Here is a 25,621-nt window from a genome sequence, read left to right on the forward strand (position 1 = left end):
TCACTGTCCTCCCTCCTCTGAACCACAAACACCGCCGGCCCCGGGGGCAAGCACGCGGCCCGGGTGCAGTCTGACAGGCCCAGATCGAAGCCCAGACCCTGAGCAGGGTGTTTCTTTGTGTTCATTGTCCTCATGAGCAGAGGGGTGTGAATCCTCCCACCCTCGCCTCTCAGCCAACGCCAGGATGCCCTCCCACCCTGCTTTCACCTGCATACAGGTGGACACTTCCAAGCATTCGCTGGAATGGTTTCATCATTCTTAGTCCCACTTATTTGTAAGGAAAAACTATCAGATATTAGCAAAATACACCTTTTAGACAAATGTAATAGGGACAACGAGCAGTTTCTCTTTTTGGTAGTGAGAAGGCATTTATGGTTTTGGGAATTTGGGATGTGACTGTAAAAATCTTCAGTCTTATTCTCTGTTCTATGACCTCACTCTATAACATGGCATCCAAAATATGACTTCACGATTTATTGAATAAAGACCAACAAGATCAATAAAAATAACTTACCATGGAGCATAGTCTAAACCATCCTGGCAAGACCAAAGGCCATCTAAAATTTACTAGCAAAGGACCTGTTCAACAACTGACGGCCTTCTCCACAAAGAGGCTCAAGGGCAACTCTGTGAGGCTTCCATGTTAAACAAGCTCTAAAGGTATTTCATTGGTAGGAATATGGGCCCTCTTCTATAAACACGCACTCATTAATTCATTCATCAACCCACAGGTTGTTTCCTGAGCCGCAGCGTCACGCCGGGTACTGCACATGCGCCGGCCACTGAGCCACAGCTTCACACCCGCTACCGCGCATGCGCCGGCAGAGCCGCCCTCGCGGCTTCGGGCCCTGCAGCGAATACAACGCTACCACCCGCTTTAGGAAGCAAGTGTGGAAGTATGTCAGCCACTTAGTGCATAAGGATAAGCTCCCTTTCACCCGAAGGAATGAATAGTCCTAAAAATATTTAGAAAGATTCCAAGATAGGGTGAGTACAAACATCCCAAGCAACGATTTTTCCATAATGCAGAATCCTAAGAGTATTTAATCCATTACCTTACTACTGCTTCTTTTATTAACTTTGAAAAATCCCAGAAATTTTTTCTTTTCTTTATCTGTCTCATCATTGCCAAGCGATGATTTTCTAAAGGTTTCTGGGGGAAGAGAGAGAGAAAAAGAGGACTGTTATTATCAGCATATGAAACGAGATTAAACAGCATTCTTTAAATATCTCAACAAATGAATCCTCCACTCTTAAACTTCTAGTTTTTATAAGACAGTAAAACCACCAACTATGTCTTTCAAAGCACGTCAAGCCTCCAGTCCCATTTATGAAATCACTAAAGGTTCTTACAATCTTCAGTAATTTGGGAGGCATTTTTCTCTGGGTGGGATTGAACACTGTCTGTCAATGAAGAAAAAAAAACCAAATAAATCAAAAAGTTCTAGGGCAGGACTGTCCGCTAGAAAAAATAAAATGAACCACACGTGCAATTTTACATTCTCTAGCAGGTGCAATTTTAGTAACGTGTTCTGTGTAATCCAACATGTCTAAAACATTATCATTCCATCACACAATCAATAGAAAAATGATGAATGAGATGTTTTAAATTTGTTTTGGTACTGAGTCTTCAAAATGCAGTGTGCAGTTCACACAGCTCAACTCGGTTTGGACTGGCCACACTGCAAGTGTCCACAAGCCCCACATGGCTCGTGACTCTCAGCTGACAGCACTGTCCTAAGGATCGGGACATCTGCATAAAACGTCTGCTTTAAGAATTGTGAGTGAGGGGGCGCCTGGGTGGCACAGCGGTTAAGCGTCTGCCTTCGGCTCAGGGCGTGATCCCGGTGTTCTGGGATCGAGCCCCACATCAGGCTCCTCTGCTATAAGCCTGCTTCTTCCTCTCCCACTCCCCCTGCTTGTGTTCCCTCTCTCGCTGGCTGTCTCTATCTCTGTCAAAATAAATAAATAAAATCTTAAAAAAAAAAAAAAAAGAATTGTGAGTGAGGTGAAAACACTAACTAAATAGGATAAATCAACAGCTTTCTGGTTTGAAGAACCCCACTCATCTCCAGACTCTGGAACAGCAGTGATGGTTCACCCAGGTGGTATTGAAATAATCTCACGAATCACAAGAATCCAGGATTCACGTTTCCAGATTTGCATTCCTCAACCTCAACCAGAATCCTTTCCTTCCTGATGACATTGTCTAGAAGGCCCATTTTTCTTTCTTCTATTGTTTTGTTATTCTTGACCTCCAAGTCTTCACTCTTCTCTCTTTCTTGAGAAGTTTAGAGCTGGAAGGAGCCCCATCATGTTCTAGATGGGGACACTGAAGTCCAACTCATCAGGCAGCTGACAGCACTGCCAGGGATGAGGAGGGACCGGCCGTATCAGCATCACTGAGAACCTGGGCCCGCTCCAGATCCCTGACTCTGAGGTGGGGCCCAGCACCCTGCGTTCACCACCAACCCCCAAACCCAGCCCAGGGGCTCAAGCTGCAGGACTGCACTTGAGAACTGGTGGAGCAGAGGATGGAAGCCTGAGCGTTGAGCACACTTGGACAGACCGCTTTGCCACTCCGAGCCTGTTTCCTCCTATGCAGAGTGGGGCTGAATCAGGTAACTGCCTGGGACACATGGCGCCCCACCATCTCTGATTGCCATAATTCATTGGCTTGCTGACACTCCAGAGTCCACTCTAGGTCTCTGTCATGAACTTATCCAGTTCTTCTCTTCCAAGGCACACAGAGATGGCAGAGGGGAAATATTTAGGTGTTCCTGAGGGATAGAAAAATGAATTCCCTACCCCGCTGCCGACTGCTAGAGAGCCAGATCACCAACTCACAGGTGGAGAAAATCTGGACTGGGATTGTACAAGTCTAACGTCAAAATATCAACCCAACAAGGTATACCCTCAGTTAACTTCCTTATCCGCTGGCCTAGAATTTCATACTCCAATTAGAGAACACACACGGAAGTCAGTGTGTTAGTAATAAATGCATTAACACGAATACCGTCTACCCAACAAAGTAAAACCCAACACCTCTATTCCTTACATCAAGTGGCAAAGGCTCAGGCTTTAGTACTGACGGCCAAGGCTCTTGGTTACGTGCAGTCGGCCCCCGCTGAGCCACTGGCGCCCTCCACGCCACACAACATCCAAACCAGTGAGCGGGTTCCCGTCCCAAGGCACACATCCACACACATACACGTATGCACACGGATCTCATGGCTGATCACACTGCAACCGTCCACGTGAGGCAGAGAGCTATGGAAAGTGATAGAAACTATGCTACAGAGTAAATCCAGGCATAGGTAAACAACAGCATGCACTAATATGTCTTCATAACTGATCATGTCTCTAGAATTGAGTGATAGGGACATGGCTGGTCAAATGTGTGATATCATAGCACCCGGCGGGTGAAGGAGAGAGAGAACATGCTATCGGCACAGAGGCAATGACACCAACCACAGAAATGACAGAATTGTCAGAAAACTGTTAGAGAATCGGGCCTCTTTTTCTCTCCCTCAACAGGGACAGAGGGTGGTCATCAGCCCCGCAGGACTGGAGGCTCAGGGACAGCCTTGGCGTCAGAGCCTCCCTGTGGTGACCTGAGGGGTGCTCTCTCGTGGGGCCACAGGTGTTGGCCCTCTGGAGGCAGTGGGGGCCCCAAGCAGACGGTCTGAGGTGTAGGGGGGAGGGATTGGTGATTTCGTACTGATAGGGGCCTTCTGTGAGGACCCCTGAGATCCGGCAGACCTCAGAAGGGTCAGCTTGAGGGCGGAGCAAGAGAACCTGATGTTCCTTGGTGTTCCTGTCAGACAAAGGGGCTCTTCATGGATACACAGCCAGGCTGGGAGGACACGCGCATCAGGCCTCGAATCCATGGTTCCAAACACACGACAATTTGAGCACAAACTCTATTTTCTTTCAGTTTACTCTCCTCTGCCAGGAGCTAAGTAGCAATCAACATGTAGGGGCGACATGCTCCATCTCTGAAAATGCACGTACGGTTTGAAGTATGCATGTGATCTGGAGAACACTAAAGATGAACTGAACAGTGCCGGGGGAGGGAAGGGGCCGCAGGGGCCATGAATACCAGTGAATCCAAACTGCTCACTTTTGCAGAGGGGAAAATGGAAGGTCAGAGCCATTGTGTGGCCAGAGCATGGTCACAAGCTAGTAAAGGCCAGAGGAGACCCAGGCCTGCAAGGCCTCCTTCACACAGACAGGGTGCTGAGTTCTGGTGCTCAGCAGGAAGCCGGGTACAGAGGGGTCTCGACGGGCTGTCTCTGCCGCTCTCTGTCTGCCCATGGCCCCAAATCAAAGCAGTCCAAACTGAAGAAGGCTTCACATACATGACTGCCCTGCTCAAAACAGCAACTGCTCATGGGGCTTCTTCAAAGAGAATCCTTCTGTTTTCAATATTCATCTATACAGTGTGTGGGGGGGAGGGGCCTAACAGATGGGGGTTACGGTAAGACGCAAAACGCACGGGCTGTGGTTCCAAACCAATGCCCCCTTTTGTTTTGTTAATCTCTTTTATGTAAGAGACAAATACTCATCGGGATTTTAATGAACTTTTTGGTGACAGTGTGTGTGTATAGGTGTAGTCCGAAGCGTTCACATGAATTCCAGTCTTTAATATGTGTGAGTACATATGCCTATGCACATGTGTATGTGTATGTAAATATATGTACCTGTGTATATATGTAAAGTGTATAATAAGTAAGTGTCAGAGTAAATGCAGAAGCTGGATGGATCATATGTATACCTGTCTGTGAAAGAAAAGATTACTTTTCACAATCTCTATTGCCCCCGAGTTGGCAGCAGACAGAATGGACCTCGAGCAGGTGCGCACAGTGAGCACAGGTGAGCACGGGTAGAAAGGAAAACAGTGTGTCTTCTGCCTGTGCCACTTTTGCTCTGCCCCGAAACTCTGTGTTCCTAAAGGACCCATTTCTACCCCAGCCTCCTTCATTTACTCAGCGATTGGAACCGCACAGCAAACATGAGGGACATTCTTCTCTCAGGCAACCAGGGAGTCAAGAAACCCAACCGAAGCCTCATGTCAGCTGACGAGATGCCCCTAGAAGGGCTGCAAGGCACACCCGTGCTCCTTCTGACCCTGTACTCGAACGTCACCGGCATGCATCGTCCTAGCCCAGAGCCATGCAAAGCCCAGCCGGGCGGAACGGCTCACTGTACCTTGACAGCTCAGGGAGGGCTCCGACTGAGTTTTGGTCAGAAGAACTAGAAGAAGCAGGCAATGAGAGAGTGAGATCTAGCTCCCAGTCCTCAGCAGCACCTGACCATGGCCCCTCCATGAGCCTCGGAAGGGGGTTGTCTGGGCCAAGGGCCCAGCAGGCTGCATTCCCAGCCCCGGATCTCCGAGAGGCCACAGCTGCCAGGCTGCTAAGCTCTCCCGTAGGAGCAGGTGGCAGCAAAGCCCTCTTCTGCTTCAAGCTCCAATGCCAGGAATTCTCGAGGAGGCGGCCTCTGCCTAGCAACACATGTCCCCCGGCCACGGCCCTACGGCCCTTGCCCTTGGAGCAGCTGCTGGCTGGGGAGGGGCTGTAATGCAAGCAGGGCCAAAAGGAGAGGGCTCCCTACAGGCGTCTTCCAGGATGTTCTCCTTTCTTCTCAAATAACTTGACTGCCGGTAGGGATAAAGGCCTTTGGCAAGGGTGATAATCAAAGACTTCACAGCCGGCGTGGCACGTGGCCCAGTATGGTCCAGAGGAAAGGGATGTTGGCCACCAGGCTGGAGCAGGTCACCCACCATGCTGGCTGTTGTGCCTTTATTTTCCAGGGAGGGTGCTGGGGTCCCAGAGGGAAGGGTCCCTCAGAGGACGCCCAAGGCAGTGATGGGCACTCAGTGCTCAGGGCTCGGGGGTTCCAAACCTGACAGCCAGGCTGCCTACACTTGTGTGTCCTGCCCTGCGTGGGGATACAGAGAGGGAGCCCTAGACCTACCCTTCCCTGAACACCTCAGCTCTGTGCTCTGGACAGCTGTGAGCTCACGGGGATCCACTCCTGCACAGGGCGGCAGGTTTTATAGGGCTCTTGCCTGGTAGGAAGTTCCCATCTACCTTTCAAGATACATCTGAGAATTGACACGTACCAGAAATAGTTGGTGTACCCAGCACAAAAGGCAGTGCTCTCCAATGTCAGAGCACTTGTTTTTGAAGGACTAGACCGTCTATGCATCTAACACACGATTGTGCTAAAACCCTTTCTTGAGTGTCAAATGAGACCGGGGTCCAGAACCACTCGAAGACTGGGGGAGGAGAGGAGGTTCCACTATGATCATTGATTTTGCAATAAAACTGGTAATAAGAGGGGCCCCTGGATGGCTCAGTCAGTTAAGCGTCCACCTGCTCAGGAGGGGCCTGCTTCTCCCTCTCCCTCTGCCATCCCCCTAACCCCACTCATGCTCACATTCTTTCTCTCTCTCTCTGAAATAAATACTCTAAATCTTTTTTTAAAAAAACCTGCTAATAAGAAAAGCAGATTTTCTTGGAAGAATTGAAACAAACTGTAGAAAAGCATGAAAAAATGGAATGTATTTCAACAACCCAACCTACTCAGTATTTGTGGAATAAATACTAGGCCACAGATATCAAATGAGCCTCATGAAAATAAGGCACTTTTATGAAGTTCATTTTAATAATGCTAAGGTCAAGGAATATTCATTTATTTTTTTCATTCACTCACTCATTTATTTATTTTGGTCTGACAGCTGTTTCCAACAGTCCGCCCTTTGTGTCAATCAGGGACCTCTGCTCACACACACGTCGGTCTCTGTGCCAACGCCGGCCTCTTGAGCTGCCACTCTCCCAGCGGCTCTGGGCCCTCAGGTCAAGTACCAAACTCACACAAGGAGTAGATGTCTCTGGCATTGATGGTGAGGAAGCCCAAAGCAACACCGTGAGGTGTGTTTAGGGACTGATCTCATGAACTCTAATTTGGGCAGTTTTAGAAAAAGAGTTAAATGTTTTGCCACTTTTTTTTCCCCCAGTTGTTTTGTTTTATTTTTATTTTGTTTTTTAATAAAGATTTTATTTATTTATTTGAGAGAGAGAGAAGGTACGAGCAGGGGGAGGAGTGGATGGACAAGCAGACTCCCTGCTGTGCAGGGAGCCCGATGACTCAGGACTCAATCCAGCGACCCTGAGATTATGACCTGAGCCAAAGGCAGACGCTTAACAGACTGAGCCACCCAGGCGCCCCTTTGCCACTGGTTTTGTTGATGAGCAATGTTTGAGACTTGGGGGAAGTTACTGGCAACTGAGAAAGAAGTCCAAGGAAAGACGGTTCCCATGTTCCTTACCGACCTCGCCGAAGCTCACAGGAGACAGGGTGACACTCAGGACGTGCTCAGGATGGGGGGGAAAGAGGCAAAATTACAGTCGAGGGGAATGGGAACAAACCAAATTTATTTTCTACCCACTTCTACTGTGCTTTGGACAAAATTTAGGTTGCCTGAAAATTCAGGTACTGGTCTCTACCTGGCACCTCGAGCACTCATGGTGGTGGACGTCTGCTTCCTGCCTGTGCTCTTACAGGGCAGGTGTCAAAGACGCAAGGTGGCCTCACCTCGTTTGTTGTCCCACGCGTAGAGCTCCTTTATGCCCAGCTCGCTGAGGGACTTGGAAAGTTCCAGCTCCTCCCCGGCAATGTTGTCCCTGAGGAGCACCACGTGCTCTGGGCTGACTTCACACTTTGCACAGATGACTGGGAGAATGTTCTGGAGCGGCACCTCGGGGCTCACACGCACAACAGCCTTTTGGGTTCGCAGGTAATTCACTACCAAGCGCACGGATTTCTGGAAGAACACCCCGGATGAAAGAATTCTGTAAGTGCATGTTCCCACACAGCTTTAGCCTCTGCTTGTGCTTGAACTGACGGTGGCAAGATTTTGTGCTGCCCGAGCCCAACTCAGTGGGTCACAGGGGAATTGCCATACTGAAAAGTGAAGCAATAAAGACCTGAAATAATAAGCTTCCCTTAGGATCTCTCAGTAAGGAACGGACTGCTAACAACACAGGGGGATGGACATCATGAGGGTCTGGATTTAAAATCTATCACCTATGCTGCCTTTCAAGGATCCCAAACAGACCTGGACACAAGGCACGTACATAGATATTGTAAAAGAAAACAATTTGAAAATGGCATGAACAACTCAATTTAAAGAAAAACCCTAAAAATACCCCAGGGTATCAAAGTTTTACTTAAATAGCCAAAGACCATGTCAATATATTAATATCTATATAAATATATATAGTGTATATATATGTCTGTGTATATGCATATATATATATATATATACACTATGCACATATATATTTAAGCTAGAAAAATATAACTGACGTACAACAGACATATACACATAATAGACATGTAATGATAGGCACCATAATCAGGAAAAAAAAAAAAAAAAAACAAAAACAAACCCCAAACGAGTCAATTTGACTAAACCTGATTCTAAATGTCTACTGATGAACTGGCCCATCAAAAAAAAAAATTATATGCCAAAGTTTCATGCAGTCAACTTTACCCTGGCCTTTGCTGGCACAACATTGTCTGAAAATGCTGGACAGTGGCCACAGCAGGGGTGGCTTGCATAAAGTCTGACGGAGGTGGGTCTGTGCCCCTTTCCAGAGTAGAGATGGCATCAACTAAAATTTATTAAGCCCCCCAAACCTAAAAATTGATAGAAAATGAACTGTTGACCAAATTGCCATTTTTAGAAGCAGGAAAATTTAGTAAATATTCCCCAGAATCTAAAAGCTTTTAAATGGAGCTTAAAGACCCACAGCAAAGGTTTATGAAGAAGTACGATAACCAGCGGGAGTTCATGTTAATCAATTACCAGAAGCTGGAAATACATCTATGTATGAGATATTCTCCAAGTGCAACGAGTAAACATTTCTTTTTTTTTTAAGATTTTACTTATTTATTCGACAGAGATAGAGACAGCCAGCGAGAGAGGGAACACAAGCAGGGGGAGTGGGAGAGGAAGAAGCAGGCTCATAGCGGAGGAGCCTGATGTGGGGCTTGATCCCATAATGCGGGGATCACGCCCTGAGCTGAAGGCAGACGCTTAACCGCTGTGCCGCCCAGGCGCCCCAACGAGTAAACATTTCTGACATCAGTTTCTCAAAAGCGACAACTCCTATTTTTCCTCTCTCTAGGAAGAAGTCCAGATCTTCCCCATTTCCCCAGGGCATCCTCGGACAGGAAGACCTCCAGAACGGAAGGAGAATCTCTATAACTAGTTCAACAAGGTAGTGGCTTGCTACGTGTGGTTACTTAAAGTTAAATTAATTAACATTAAATACAATTGAAGGCTCCGTTTCTCAGTCACACTAGCTGCACTGCACCTGCTTAACAGCCTCATGTGGCCAGGGTGACCACCTTGGAAAGTGCAGAATGATAGACCATTTCCATCTGTGCAGAAAATTCCAATGGCTAGCGCTGCTCTAGACGGATTCCTCATCTATAATAGCCAAAGATGCACCATGAATATCACGAAAGAAGCTCAGTTTAGGGCCTAACTTTGCCTGGTAGGGCAGTAGAAATTTTAAGAGCTGTCTGCATGGGTTACTCAGATAGGGGGGCTCCACCAGCCCCCCTCCTCAGCACCTCAGCCACAGGTGTCTGCATATGCCCTCAGATAACAAAGGGCCCCCCCTTGAGCCACCTCCCCCTCAGTCCTACTGACCTCAGGTGCCTTGGGTGGGGCAGGCTTCACCTTCTCTTCGGGAACTTTCTCTTTGAGAAATACAGTGTGCACATTCAGGGTCCCAACTAAAGTATTTGGCTTAAAACTCAAAGGCTGTTGGGTTTCTGAAGACCGGATCTCGAGGGCATGGTGGGATGGATTCAGGTGGTTCTGAAGACAAAGTTCAACCAGTAGGTCCATCATTGCATGGCTGGAAAAGGGAAACAGATCACATTAATGAGGAATGTTTGCACTCTCCGTTCGGTCAAGCTGAGCAAGGGTCAAACCCACGCACCAGTAGGTGAATGAGCAAATTGGTCATGTGTAAGATGGGCAATCATTGCTCGTGAATGCCTGGCGCATGACTGGACAGCGTTTCCTAACATTTCCAACACTAGAAAACAACATGACTGAAAGAGCAACCATCAGAGCTGGGAAGAGAGTTATATTTGTATTTAAGTCCGTGGATAGGTCGACTTGAATCCTAGATGGTTAATTAGCACAAGTGATATTACTAAAAACTAAATTTTCAGTGATTCATAAATATAATGTCTCTTAAAAATAGAAAATTTTAAAAGATTTTATTTATTTATTTGAGAGAGAAAGTACAGGGGAGAGGGGGAGAGGGAGGGGGAAAGAGAATCCCAAGGAGACTCCATACTAAGCACAGAGCCCAACACAGGGCTGGATCTCATGACCCTGACATCTTGACCTGAGCTGAAACCAAGAGTCGGTTCTCAACCAACTGAGACACCCAGGTGCCCCAAAACTGAAAATTTTAAGTTGAAGTTGATAGTTTAAAAAATTATGCCTTTTAATGACAAAAAAAAAAAACCCAAAAAGCAAAACAAACAAACAACAACAAAACTTAAGAAAATGACTTTGTTTGACTGTCAAAAATTGTCATCATGTCCCCCATAACAGGAAATATTTACCAAGGGAGAAGAGTAACAGTCCAAATTACTCCAAAGAATTTCCTTTGCCTCTTTTATATCTGCCTGGCAGAATGTTTTTTATATTTAAAGCTGATCTCTCTTTCCTTAAATTTCCCAAGCAATGGAGCATATGCCTCCCATGAAAGCATAGGTCTTTCCTGTGATCTATTTCTTAATCAGTAACTGACATGGCAAATATTTCAGGTCATTATTATGCTTTCCAGGTACCTGGGAATCCAGATGTGTGGATCATGGACTCGCAGCGCTTCTGTGAACGCACCAGTGCTGGCCCCCCTCCTGCAGCCCGGGCACCTGTCACTCACCCCGAGGGCTATGGGTGCTAGGGGCACTGGCTCTGGACAGGAGAACCAGAGGCAAAGCCCCAAGCCAGAGCGAGTCCCCAAAGTACCCTCTTTCTTACTCAACTCTTGACAACTGAAAAATTAATCAGTAATGCTTGGATTGATACAGAACAACTCAGCATTTCTCCTGGGTCCCTGGACTCTGATGGGGCATTTGGTGGGGCCAAGGCAGTGCGCACCCTCACAAGTGCCCCAGCACACACAGCCACACTGGCTAATAATACTGTAAATAGTATAAACTCTGATGCCTTCAGCTCTGGGGCAGAAATCAACTTTATTCCAACCACAAGCTTAATGCAATGCAACAAAAAGGCTCCAGGACATGATGACATTTTACTGAGAAGCCTCATTACAGAAAACAGACTTCTATCAATGCTAAAATGACGTCCTATTATTTGTTACCACTCCCTGTGTAACCATGATGCCACTCACGTACTCCCCTTCCTTGTCACCCCGTCTGAGAGACGAGGTCTCCAGGAAAAGGCAGAGCGGGCTTGGGACGCTGGTCCATCTGATGCTCACTCCTTTCCTGCCTCTTCCTCTACCCACAGTCGGCTCGCACGCGGTAAACAAACACAGATAAACTGCCAAACAGGTATTTGAGTTAATCTTAGAATGTAAACCACAAAGAACACAAAAGTTACTAATGTTACTTTCTGTTCTTTTAATCCACTAATTGGTCACATGTTTGAAACACTGACTTAGATGCTCTGGAAGGGAGCAGCCAGCTCTGGAGAAGAGTGCATTTTTCTCTATGACCGAGAATAAACCCATCTTGCCATCATGGAAGCCGGTATTTATTGAATGTGCTAGCACAGTGATGTACCCATTTTCTGGCCAAATAAATAATGGGGTGCCCAAATCTCTGCCTTGTGTGTCTGGTGGATTTCCCCCTAAATCGCCTGATCCATTCTGGCTTTCGCTACTTCATTTAATGCAGGATGAGTTTCTTCCAGTGACATTCTCAACAGTTGGAAGGGGAACCAGTTTCTCAACAAAATGTTTGGGGGGCAGGTAGAAGAAGGATAATTTCCCAAGCAGAAAATTCTATGTGCTGGAGGACTATCTCCTCAAATTTACTATTAAATTTGGGGGAGGAGAAGGCAAAACAAAAACAAAAACAAAAGCAAACCAAACCAAACCAAAAAAACAAAAAACAAAAAAACACAAAAAACCCAAAACCAAAACCAAAACAAAACAAAACAAAAAAACCCCAGAAACAAAATAAAACACTATAAGAGCATGATCATAAAACCACACCAGATGCCCAGCCCAGCGATCATATGTGCTTAAATTCTATGAAGAACGCAGAGGTCATTACCAATTCAACTTGGACAAGCAAATCAGACACTATCCTTTCCGAGTGGCAAGAACCCAGGCCAGGACAGAGGGCTCCCACAGGCAAGTCAGGAGGTTTGGGAGTGAGAGGAGCTCAGGTTTTGATAGCTGTCTTGCTCTCCTTCGGGCTGTCCTCATCTGTGACTCCCAGAGGGACACAGCATCTTGACGAGGACTGAACTTGGGCTGCACTTGGAAAAGCTGGATATGTACCAGTCTAAACACGATGACTTGGGTCCAAAAGCATGAACTCATCTTGCAACATTTCCTGCAGGGTCTGCCACTTTGTGTGACCCTGCCCCAGGCTCATTTAAAACACGACCTGATTTACCACTTTTCCACTACATGCTGCTTTTTAGGATCACGTTCATGCAAAATGAGGTGGGGGGGGGGCTGGCCTTTCTGCCACTTTTCACCACACCAGTTAATCTGCTATTGGCTGGCATTTAAAATGTCATTTTTCCCAAAGAGTATGCCAGCTCTTCCAAAGCTTCTTTGATGCCACTGGAAAAATTTACCCAGAAAGACAGAGAAAAGGCGAAGCACCATGGCAGCACCCAAAGATGGACAGAGGCGCCACCTGGTCCTGTGGGCTTCCGTACAGATGTGCAGACTGCAGGCTGCAGAGGTCGGCGGCATCTCCAACAACCAGGTGTCAGTGTGCACCCTCCACAGGGTCTCAGAGGGTCCCTGTGCCACGGGGCCACAGGAAAGAACTTTCCAGAGACTGGAAGAGGTTGCCTACTTTCTTGTACACATTCTCATCACCCCCTGAGCCTGACCGCCCCTCACCTCACACCTGCCCTTGGATGCAGTGGTACCTGCCTCAGATCAGCAGCTCTGCACACACCCCTCAGTGAGGTGTGGGCATCCTTCCCGCAGCAGCAGGGCGGTTCAGTGAAGGCACCTGAGGGGAGCTGCCTGGGATGGAGTCCGAGCAGCACCACTCACTGTTTCTCAGACCTGCCTCCCTGTGCCTCAGTTTCCTTACCGGTGAGGACATACTGTTAGAGAAATGAATGAACCTTGTAAGGCAGTGAGGACAGTGCCAGGCATGAGCTAAGTGTGATGTGTCTGCAAAATACATGAGTTCATTCATTCCTGTCTTTTCTGTTTGGGGATTCCATGTGGTGAGATGCTTTCCGTGGCTCAGAGCAGAGCATCCCCTGTCTGTACCTGGTTAAACTCCATCCCGCTCTCAGCAAATATCCCAAAGACTCTTGTAGTAGCATCCTTGAGACACTGCACCATCAAATTTCCCCAATCTTACAAAGAAGGAAAACAAGGCAACTAGATACCCTTGGAATGTCAAAAGAAGAAACAGGTGTATGAAGAAAGCAGACCATCACTGCCAAGACCCCAAAGCACACCGGCTGGGCCTCAGTGGATGCTCAGCATTACACCGCTGTGAACAGAACTGTGTCCTCCCCAAAGTCATGGTGAATCCCTAACCCCCGGTGTGACTGTATTTGGAGATGGGGCCTCTAACGATGTAATTATGGTTACATGAGGTCATAAGGGCGGCACTGATAGGATAGGATAGGGTTAGTGAGGTTACAAGATGAGACCCAGAGGGCTTATTCTGTGCACCCACCAAGAGGAAGTCATATGAGCACATGGCGTGATGGCGGCTGCCTACGAGCCAAGAAGATGCCTCAGAAGGAAATCTACCTGCTGGCACCTTGACTTTGGGCTTCCAGCCTTCAGGGCTGGGAGAAACCGCATCTGTTGTAGAAGCCCCCAGTCTGTGGTATGTTAAGGCAGCCTGAATGAGACAAAAACAAACACCCTTTGTAGGCCCTCTTTCGCTCGCTCTCTCTGTCTGGTCCCAAGTAATAATGAGGACTGACCACCCAAACCACGTTGATGGGGTGGAGGGGGTCACGAGACAGATCCCTGAGGCTTTCTTTCCCAGTTTCTCCTCAACATCCATTTCACCTCCACCTTCTTCAATCTGTTGCTCTCCAAAATGCCTCTTAAGTGCTCAGAATGTAGGGGTGAAATTTATTTCCTGGTATTTGTGGTGATGTCTACTAAAAATAGAGATTAAAGTGTACAGAATTTTTTCTACATCTTTTTTTTTTTGAATTTTGGTAATGTATTTTATTTACCCAATATACATCTTTCTTAAAAAAAAAAAAACTATGACTGTCCAAATGTGTATAGACTTCACAAAATGTTCTGGCAGCCGTCTGTGGCTTTGATAAGAAAACGCTGCTGCTCTTTCCCATGCAGTTCTTTTTGAAATCCCGGCAAAGAGCTAGGCAGAGCGATGGTCAGCCTGTGCCCACACCCCTGCCCCACACGCACAGGCACTCAGGACCCAAGGGAGTGAGCAGGCTCTTGAGGACCTCACAGCTGGAACAGGGAAGTCAGGGAGGCCACATCCCATTTCCGTCAAGCTGGGCCAGGTGACGAGTCGTCCTTCTCTGGGACGCACCTGTGGCTAAACCGCGAAGCCCGCCTGTGGTCAGGCTGTGTACGATCATTCTTGAGCTGCGTCCACTACCCATTCCTACAGCCCTCTCCCTGCCATTGTGCCAGTGCGACCCTGGGCTCCCTCTCGGGGGCTGCACGCTCACCCTGGAACATCTAGTGTACCAGTGGCCAGGGGCATGCCCTGCAGCCAGGGTTCTCAAAGTTCAACCTGCAATCCGAAAGTTTGGGCATGGTAAAGTCAGATAGCTGGGCCTCTCGTCAGGGTTTCTGAATCACTAGGACTGGTCTGGGAATTTGCATTTCTACCACGTTCCCAAGGATGCAGCCCCTATCAGTTGGGGACCGTGCTTTGAAAACTACTTCATTGCGCATACTCATGAAATGAGCATTTAGTACAAATGTGCTGATTAGATAAATGGGTCCCTCAATGCTGAGTTTACAAGTTACATTAAGGTAGCTAGTTCTGGGGGTTCCGGGGTGGCTCAGTTGGTGAAGCATCTTATTCTTTGTTTCAGCTCAGGTCATGATCTCGGGGTCCTGAGATCAAGCCCCGCGTCAGGCTCCATGCTCAGCGTGGAGACTGCTTGTCCCTCTCCCTCTGCTCTTCCCCCTGCTCTCTCTTTCTCTCTCTGTCTCTCTCTGGAATAAATAAATAAAATCTTTAAGAAAAAGGTAATTACTTCTGGACCTGATGTTAAAATCGACACACTTAATTTGCACGTACAGTCAAATCCTAAACAGGTTGAACATAGCTTAGTTTCTTATGTGGAACCGAGACCAATAGGTGGCCCCAGGCTCTAAGCGAGGCAAAATCTGCCTACCGAGGCAGAGCAAGTCCTGGGAGAAAGTGCAGTTTCATAGCTTTGTGTGGCATCAGAGAGGCAGGATAGGGCAAGATGTAAGCAGGGTCACGTGACCCAAGAGGTAGCCGCTATGGACAAGGTCAGGTACAAAGGAACATGCAGGCAGAACACCCAAAAGGACAATGGAGAGACCAGGAGATGGAAGAAAACACAGGCAGAGAGGTCTGTGGGTCAGAGGCAGGGCTCTAGGTTCAAGGCTAGAGTCACTGGAAGCCTGGGTCCTCGGGCTGTCAAGTGAGGCAGAGGGAACCAGAGAGCAGCAAGGTGACCAGGGAGGGCTACCTTCATCACATGTACAAGCCAGAAGCCCAGTCATCAGGATGATGGCACCGAATCCCCAAATCCTCATGGCTCGACCTCACAAAACCCAAATGCCTCTTGGGGCCAGCCAGCCACCCCAGTCCACTAAAGGTCTCAGGATATGATCCAGGGGTTATGACTGGGGTTATGCCAGCGGGAGAGACCTGCCTTCTCTAAGGCATTTAGCTTTTCAAACTGCTCAGAAAGCAATACCAGTTGGGGCATCTCGACCTAGAGACAAGCGTGCAGAGGCTGGGAGCCTGACTGTTTTTCTGGTCACGCGGGGATGCCACGAGCTGTTCTGTGGACAGGTGTGGACAGGTGATACCACCATGAGGGGTATACTGGTTAGGTTCTCACTGTAGTAACTTGTGCTCTCTCTTAACTACGACCTCACCATCTTTGACCTGTATCTTCCGAGTCTGGAGCCTCCTGTGTCCAGGTCAGACACAAGCAGACCTTGCCGTGTGCTTCTCACCTGACAGGTGAATCAACATGCCTTCTTGGGGGAGCTGGAACACAGCCCAACTATCTTGACAGTTAGGTTAGTGTTTATTTTCAATGTGCATGTGAAATTTGGACACTATTATTTTTTAAAAGATTTATTTATTTATTTGGGGGGTCAGAGTGAGAGGGAGAGACAATCTCAAGCAGACTCTGCGCTGAGCGTTGGAGCCCGAGGCGGGTCTTCATCTCACAACCCTGGGATAACGACCTGAGCCAAAATCGAGAGTTGGACACTTAACCAACTGAGCCACCAGGAGCCCCTGGATGCTATTTTTAATAGAAGACCACTGTCGCCCACCCTTGAGAAAAATTAATGTTCTGATATGTCAGTTGCCTTTTGACTTGCCTGGTGCTGGAATAGAGCCTTGTGTCCCTGGCAGCCTGCGTAATCTTGTTTGATTGAGACCTGGGGAGCTCAGGATGGCCCACAGGAGACTCGTTAGCACGCAGCCACCACCGTGTCCAGGCCCTTGTAAACCCTCTTCTCCATCCATGTTCCAGTAGCCCTGAATTCTTCATTTCTTGCACAAACTGGTCATCTTGCAAATGAGATTTATTTCCTTCTGCTCACTGGGATGTCTTCCTCCCAGTTGTTTCAGAAAATTTAGGTGTTCAGCATGTATTTTGCTCAATGAACAAAGACTATTTCCTTCCTTCCTTCCTTCCTTCCTTCCTTCCTTCCTTCCTTCCTTCCTTCCTTCCTTCCTTCCTTCCTTCCTTCCTTCCTATCAGGATCCCACAAAATGAGAGTTCCCTCTCTATGATTGATATCACACCAAATCCCAACCAGTAACAGCACCTGCTGTGAGCTATTAAATAGTGGGTTTAGCAAAGAACACACCTTTTCATAGGAGCAGATCACAGGTTATAACCTGTGGTCACCCCATCACCATGCTATTTGTTCACAGCAAAGATGCTTGGGAAGAAAATCCAGTAGTACCTGGAGTCTGATGATCACAGTCTGCGCATGACAGACACTCCGTCACTGTCTTCCTTCAGCTGCTCTTGGGTTTCACCCAAATAAGCAAGCAAATGTAGCCTTCATGGGGCAGAAGCATTTCAGGGAGGCAGTCACTAGAAGCAGCGAGCTAGGACCTGGATGATCAAACACGTTCCTGGGCTGATGGAAAGATGGTCCAATGAGAACCACTTCTAGCCACGGTGACCAGGGCAGGCCGTGTGTCCCGGCAATTTTCTCTGAGAGGTTTTGGGGCAAGGCAACTACTCTGTGAGGTACATGGCGGATACATATCATTCACAGCTCATACAGCTCTAAGAAGGCCCTAATGTCACCGATGCACTCTGGGTGATGATGCTATGTCTCTGCAGGCTCACTGATCATAACAGGCACCCCACTCTGCTGGGGGATGTTGATAACGGGGAGATCGTGGTGGGGGGAGAAGGTATGTGGGAAATCTCTGTACTTCCCTCTCATTTTTGCTAGGAAACTAAGACTGCTCTAAAAAAAAAAAAAAGGGAAGTCTTCTAAAAAAAGATAGTCTTCAAACAAAAATGTAAATCAAACCAAACCAAAGCAACCTGTTAGCCAGTTTATTTAGAGAACTGGCTTCTCCTGGCCGGCTCCCCAGCACCAAAAATGCCTTTTCTAACATCACCTCCTAAACTCGCTGAGCACCAGAGAAAAGCAGGCTCCCTTCAGCTCCGGGAGCCATGATGCGCAAGAGGTTTCACCAACACCTCGAGGGGCAGGCGGATGAAGGACACCCCAGAGCTGACAGGAGCTCACAGCCTCCCTCCCCTCCAGCAGGTGAGCTCTCTCCAGAAGGAACATGCAGACCCAATACCCGTGTTATGACAGCCTGTGCTGTTTTATAAGCACCGGGACCTAAAAATTCCTGCACAGCTCTAAGTGTGTCTATCGTGAAGAATCACAGGAATGAATAGCAAGGGAGATTTCCTGTATTCTGCAAAGGAAATGTTTGCCTTTTCCTGCCCCGGGCCCCTTGGGTATGTGTACCAACCTGAACCTGACTACTTTACTGCATCAAAACAGCCCCAACACTCTAGAGACTGAAACAGTTTGTGAAGCTCTCTTTTGCCTAAGGGCATTGTCTTGTCAAAGATCTTCTCTTTAAGTGTGTCCCAATTAAAGTGATGGAATTGGTGGCCTCCTTCCACCATCCCTCTGCAGTGTTGGTAATGCCATTCCTAATTATATGCTAGAGCATTTCCCTTAAGAATGGCCCAGAATATGGGGGCGCCATGGGTGGTTCAATCAGACTCTTGATTTTGGCTCAGGTCATGATCTCAAGGTCGTGACATCGAGCTTTGCATTGGGCTCCGTGCTCAGTGGGGAGTCTGCTTGAGTTTCTCTCCCTCCCTCTGCACCTACCCCCCTGCTCTCTCTCTCTCTTGCTCTCTCTTTCTCTGTCTCTGAGATAAATAAATAAATCTTAAAAAAAACAAAAAAGAAAAAAACAAAAACAAAAAAACAAATGGCCCAGAACACAGATTCTCATGTTCTCATGTCCTAATCTCTGTAAGAACAGATTGGGACTTTAAGTTTCCAAATCCAAAGGCAGCTTTAAAAAAAAAAAATATCAGTCATATGCAGAATGCAATCATCAGACTGCAATTACTAACGTTTTTCTCTCAGAGAATCTTTTCATATCAGGAAAAAGCACAGTTAAGGGGCTGATTATAAATGATCAACGGCTTGCTCATCCCATAAAAGCTGGGCCTGTTCTCTAGTAAAACAGAAGAGAGAAAGCACATTGATTAACAATTAGTGGCTCTATTTTCAGCAAGGGTCGGGAACTGGACGTCAGCCCGCTCTGGTGTTATTAAAGAGTATGACACATAAAACCAAATCCCCAGGCAAGCAGCTGCTGAATCCGCACCAGCCATGAGGCCAAGACCCCGTGAAGGAAGCACACAGGCTGCTGTTCTAACTCACTCCTGCAGGAAGCCTGGGACAAGGATTCTAATTTACTGCTGGGGGATAGGAAAGTTTTTAATGCGGGATCTTGAAGGCTGCGCGTTTTCTCATTGCTACCCTGCTGGGCTACAGAGTGGTAGCTTCTACTTTGTAAAGAAAAAAAAAATTAAAAAGATAAAATTTAAGAAAGTGTTCCATTTGGAAATGGTTTTCCAAACTAATATTCGTACTTGTCAGGCAGGCATTCGATCTCTCCGCATGCATTTGGAGAACTGGACCCGGACAGGAGCGTATTAAGTAAGACGGGACCCACAGGGCTATGTTTAGGAGCTAGCTTGATAGTGGCAGTGGTTTCGTGGCTGCGCACTGAGCTACGGACTCATGGAGTAGGACAGGTAACATGTACAGTTTTTATATTTTAATCATGCCGCAACAAAATAGTGTATTTTTAGTGTAACTAAAAATTGGGTTGGGGGTGCCTGGGTGGCTCAGTCGGTGAAGCGTCTGCCTTGGGCTCAGGTCATGATCCCAGGGTCCTGGGATCGAGCCCCACATCTGGCTCCCTGCTCAGCGGGGAGTCTGCTTGTCCCTCTGCCTTTGCCCCTCCCCCCACTTGTACATGTGCTTTCTCTCTTAAATAAGTAAATAAATAAATAAAATCTTTTTAAAAAAATGGCTTGAAACTATAGGAATGGAGACTAAACCATAATACATCCACTGATCAGACTTCACGCATGTATGAAAGTAGTTTGTGAACTATCAGGGGGCTTCCCTCGTGGATCCAGTGTAGACCAACCTCAGCTGCTTCCACGGGAGCACTGGGCCTGGGACCCCGGTTACAGGAGCGTCGCACCCCTCCCCCCCACCAAGGGGCAAGCCCCACACTGGGCAGGCGGGTGGCTTCACCCTGGGATATGGGCTTGCATCCCCTGGTGCGGGAGGAGACGCCGTACCCCACAACCCAGCAGCTCCAGCCCCGACTATGTACCCAGGCCTGCAGCAAGCTTCCTGCCCTTGTTTGTAAGACGTATGTACCCCCCCCCTTTTTTTTTTTAAAGATTTTATTTATTTATGTGACAGAGAGACAGCCAGCGAGAGAGGGAACACAGCAGGGGGAGTGGGAGAGGAAGAAGCAGGCTCCCAGTGGAGGAGCCCGATGTGGGACTCGATCCTGGAACGCCAGGATCATGCCCTGGGCCGAAGGCAGACGCTTAACGACTGTGCTACCCAGGCGCCCTCCATATGTACACCTTTGCACATTAAGTCGCCACCTAGAATTTTCATAAGAAAGTTTAAACAGCTGCAAAGCATACAATTTCAGGGAGAATCCAAATCCTGATATTTTAAAATAAAAGCATTCCGTCGCTCTCGTCAGTGCAACCACCAAAATAAAAACACCCATGGTGATGTGATTTCCACCATTACCCATTTTAAAAAAGATGGGAGCACACTGCTTTTTTAAGAGTGAAATATGTCCGATCATCTCTCGTTCTCGTTTTCTAAGAAATACGACTTCTAGTCACTCCTGGCTCAGAATTAGACAAATACATTTTTGTGCTGGGAGGTTTCCATAGTTGGTCACTCCATCATACTCTATCATAAAAACTGTATAAATGGTGAGATTTACTTTTTTGTTTCCTGTGACTCCTGAAAATGTGTTCTTATAGATCGAGTTATCAGGAACAATAGTCGTAGCACAAAGTTACGTGATGAGTATTTTGAAAAAAAATCAGAAATTCTATTGGTAATAAAATTCTCAGTACTGTGATCCCAGGAGGCTTTGCCAATGTTTCCGGTGTGGCTGCCGTGGGAAGAGGAAGGGGCACGTGACCTTGATCTCAGGCGCATTCCCGGGAAGGGATTCTGGTGGGCATCTCCAGTCTGGATACTGGTTGGGTTGGGTTTTAGCCATCAGTGTAGGCGTGCACTGGAAGCTGCATTTGGAAAACTGATTGCTGACTGTCTACACCTCTGTGGCCAGCCTGTCAGTGGACAGGGGAAGGGTCAACTGCAGTGCCAAGAATGCTGGTGCAGACTCTGGGGCTGGCCACCTGTTTGGAGATGCATACAGGCCTGTGACCCCCCTCCTCTGAGTTCACCCTCTACCAGGACTGAGCTGTGCATTCCTTGCTCCCTCGGGATGACGGCGAGCCGGGGAGGGGCCACCTAGTCAACAGTCGTGCAGGTGAGCCACTTCGGATTGTCACCTAGACCCAGCTCTGTACCCCCGAGCTCCAGGTCTGACCTGACGAGGAAGCGAGCGTAACCCAGCATGATCCACTTTTCGGTTCTCCTTGGACCCGAGACTGGATGGCAGTGACCCCTCCCCGACGCGCCAGGACCCTTACCTGCCATTGACCACGCTCTTCTTCTCCAGCCCGCTGGGCAGAACCACGGTGACGGCCACCGTGCTGTTCCTCAAGTTCTCCTTCATGTGCACTAGGTTCTGTGGAGGGCCGGGGGACACGTCCCCGGGAGGCTTCTGCCCACTGTGCACACTCGGCGTGGCGGGCTTTCCAGGAGGAGGGGGGGCGCGAGCCTTCATCTTCCTCCTTAAACAGGGACAGCACAGAAGGACTGAATGAGCAACAGCTTCCGACTATGAGCTTAATACCATCACCCATGAGCATCCAGTGGCTTTCCGGGACTTCCTCTCACGACAAACTATTTTTATAGGTACTTCTCCCTCCTCAGAAAAGCCTTCGGAGGTACATGACCTTTATAAAATCGATATATTGGCACACCCTTCAACACTAACAGAAAGGGGACAATTAAGAAAAACAGAAGAAGCATGCTGGAGAAGAAAGGATCAGACGAAAAATGGGCTCGCCACCAGGGAGTGGCACGGTCATGATTTGTACAGATAGAGGAGTGGGTTGGTGCAGTGGAGTTTGCGTGGACCAGCCCTTTCTGAGCCACTGAGTGGGTAAAAATCACACCAAGTTAACATGGACTTCACCAGTGGTCTGCCTCACTCCAGCTTCGATCCCTGCCCCAGCTCTGGATCCACGACTGTGACCAACTGAGGACCTGGAATCCACAGAGCTGTGGTGTTGGGGACGTGTTAGGACAGCATCAGGATGTACTAAATTACCAGAAAGTTCATCCCACCAACGTCCACCCACAGGCCACCGTGCATGCAGGTGGCTGCTGGGCAGTGAGGGATACGAGTGATAATATCGTCACCTTATTTCCAGCTATGCTTTGAATTCTCGGTTCACTTTGCAGGAGATTTATAAACACATGACAGCGAGTCACCCACTCTGAGGATCATGAACATTTTGAGAAATTCTTGTCTCCTCCAGAATATTCAGGAAGGCAAATAACCTTACTTGATATGTGTATTTTATTTTATATACAGGTAGGTCTATGGCTACGTGTATGCATACGCATGTGTATGTCTGTGTGTGTGTGTGTGTGTATATATGTATATACATACATATATATATATACATATATATACACACACATATAGACACATTTATGTGTCTATAAGGGCCTTATTTTACAGAGGCCCTAGGTATTTTATAATAGCTATCTTTTATCAGCACCAGGGCCTCTGCTAATAATAACCTTAGGAAGTTCACCTCATTCAATGCTCAAACTATTTGGCAGCTGAGAAAATTGCATGTCCAAGAGATTCGTAGCTCCCCTGAAGGCCCATGGTTATTGGCGTCGGAGCAGGGATGGAGAGCAGACGTGCCCGACTCCCAGGGGCCGCTCCCGCCCACCTCGCCCTCCCACCTCCTGCCATGCTCTGGTGATCTAACAAGCTTAAATTCTCCTGCAGAGTAATCTTCTTGGGGGGCACTCTGGCCCAAAGTATCAGGCACGGTAATTCCATTTCTAGAAATTGGTCCCAAAGAAATAATCCCCCAATTATTGCCCTGTGGGAGGTTCAAAGGTACTCAGTACAACATAATTTCCAATGGCAAACAAAATAATCGAACTGCAGGTCAATAAGAGACAACTTCAATCAACTATGGTACTTCAAACAATGTTATACTGGTACTAGTTACATACACTCTAAAAGTATATAATTTGATGTGCCAAAATACCTGATTCAGGTTTTTTTAGGAAACAAATATTATTTTAGAAAACTCAATTTCTAAGAGAATTATTCATTGTAGCAATGGATCATGAACAGTCTTGAAAGACGCACTAAAGAATCCCCAGGTTATGTGTAGTAAGACATTTTGATATTTTCACCTTTATGCATTTCCCAATTTTTCTGTAAGATCACCTAGATATGCATGACTTGTAAAACAAAAGAGGTTGCTTAAAATTGGGGGAAACAGCAAATGGGATTCAGAGAAGGCCACAAGCCCCTGCCATTCATGTCTCTGATTAACACAAAGCTTCGGAGAGACAGTCCAGTCTCCTCCACGACTGCGATACGTAGACATAAATTAATTCCCTTTTTTCTTGGTAAAAACCTTACATCTGTGTCATAATTTATATCATTCATTACTTATTCTTATCCCTTCCATACTTTCTTCCTTTTTAATTTACAGAAATGAAAACGAAGTAGTCGGCACATATGTGTAAGTGGAAGGGCTGTATATTATGAATTCATCTACCCTCCCTATGACACTCTGAGGAGGTCCTACCGTCATTCCTCCTTTATAGGCAAGGAGTATGGGCACATCCTGGTAAGACTAGAAGGCAGCAGAGCTAACATCAAACCTGAAAGATGTTAAGCATCGCATTCTCCAGCCCATTAGGAAAAATGGATGTCATCCATTTTACAGATGGGGAAGTCGAGACATGGAGAAGTAGGTTACAGAGTCCTCCATTAGTCAATCTGAGGTCTCGGGCAGGTTGCTCAGGCTCCCAGCAGCCCACCTGCTATTCATGTTACCTCCCAAAGGTGCTTTCATGGGGCGGGGGGAGGGAGTGTTTACTTTGATCATTTTGGGGAAATGAACACATTTGCCCATGGAGCTCTCTGTTTATCCCTGGATACTAATAAACCTGGCTTGAACTCCTTCTGAGTCAAACAGGAAGCAGCTGCTGAGGCATTTATTCTTTCGGCCAGCACCAGCACGGGAGCAGAGGCAGGGAGAGAGGGAGAAGAAATTGCCAGTCCCCCTAACTTTTCCCACATGAACAATCTCCCCAGCTAGCCACCTGCTCCAGCTCTCATCACCGACATCTCACAAATGCAGTGTTCTCCTACCGTCTAGCCTCCACCGGTGCATCCTGTTTCCCCCCAGGATTCCCTCACTCCACACACAGGAGATGAGCACTAACCACAGGGGCTGTGTGTCTTCTCACACCTTACTCTGCAGGGTGCACCCTGACCCCACCACTGTGCAAGGGCTCCAGCACTGCAGGCTGCCAGGGCACCCAGGGAAGCTTTCTGTCCGGCACAGTGTGACGTGTGCATGCGCATTTGTGCATGTGTGCATGCATGTGCGTGTGCATGCCTGCGTGTGTGCACGCATGCCTCTGTGCGTGTGTGCATGGGTGTGCGTGTGCCTGAGCATGCATGCACACTGAAGTTAGCCAACACTGAAAACACTGGAACATCTCACGCAACAAAATGAATTTCTGGCTCTTTCTGAAAAAAATAGAGAGAGAGATCCAGTAAAGCCCTGAACTCCTCCATAGCAAAAACCGGGTGCGTGTTTCCATTTGGACTCCGCGACTCAGTGCTATCACATACCTGTCCCCTGTAGGGCTGTAGCTAATACCCAAAGCACTGGCACGGCCTGAAAGTCGTGGCTTTCCCCGACCCTCCATCCTGAACCCACCTCTATTCCTCCCCCACTCGCCTGACAATGGGTCTAATGTTCCCTGTTCCTGGAAAACCCACACTCACGCCCTTGCCTCTGCCACATCGTACACCCTGCCTGTATGCTTTGCTCTCTTGAAAACACAGCTCAAAACCACGTCTTCTGAGAAGCCTCTGGATGCTCTGGGCCCAAGGACACAAGGCTGAGATGGGTGGTCCCCTCCTGGCTGTGCTCAGGAAGCACGTGGAAAGCTTACCAAGTGCCGAAGGCCCAGCACGGACCAACTGAATCTGCATTACCCGAGAGCCGGTCATGCTAACGGTCGCAGCGTTTCTCCAGAACACAGCCTCCTTAACATCAGCATGGCAGGGGTTTAGCTGCAATTTCCGTGTCATTGGACGAAAGCAATGGACAGATTACAAACATATATGTTGAGAAACTTGTGACTTTGTGTTTTTATTTTTCACAGAATAATATCTGCATATTTTGAGGAGCGCACGTGAGAAATTT

At 47.7% G+C, this 25,621-nt stretch overlaps 1 protein-coding gene across 2 annotated transcripts in view; it reads right to left on the bottom strand.

The window, feature by feature from the left end:
* COBL (cordon-bleu WH2 repeat protein) overlaps positions 1 to 25,621 on the bottom strand; it is a 264,098-nt gene that overhangs the window by 141,003 nt on the left and 97,474 nt on the right. For both annotated transcript variants that reach the window (XM_040644519.1, XM_040644518.1), the window contains exons 2-5: positions 21,722 to 21,925; positions 9,731 to 9,941; positions 7,603 to 7,831; positions 1,056 to 1,153 (exon numbers count right to left, since the gene is read on the bottom strand). In XM_040644519.1, the coding sequence (XP_040500453.1) occupies positions 1,056 to 1,153; positions 7,603 to 7,831; positions 9,731 to 9,941; positions 21,722 to 21,925 (742 nt within the window). The remainder of the gene's footprint in view (positions 1 to 1,055; positions 1,154 to 7,602; positions 7,832 to 9,730; positions 9,942 to 21,721; positions 21,926 to 25,621) is intronic.

This window comes from Ursus maritimus, unplaced genomic scaffold, assembly GCF_017311325.1.
Source record: "Ursus maritimus isolate PB19 unplaced genomic scaffold, ASM1731132v1 scaffold_3, whole genome shotgun sequence".
Classification (NCBI taxonomy): Eukaryota; Metazoa; Chordata; class Mammalia; order Carnivora; family Ursidae; genus Ursus; species Ursus maritimus.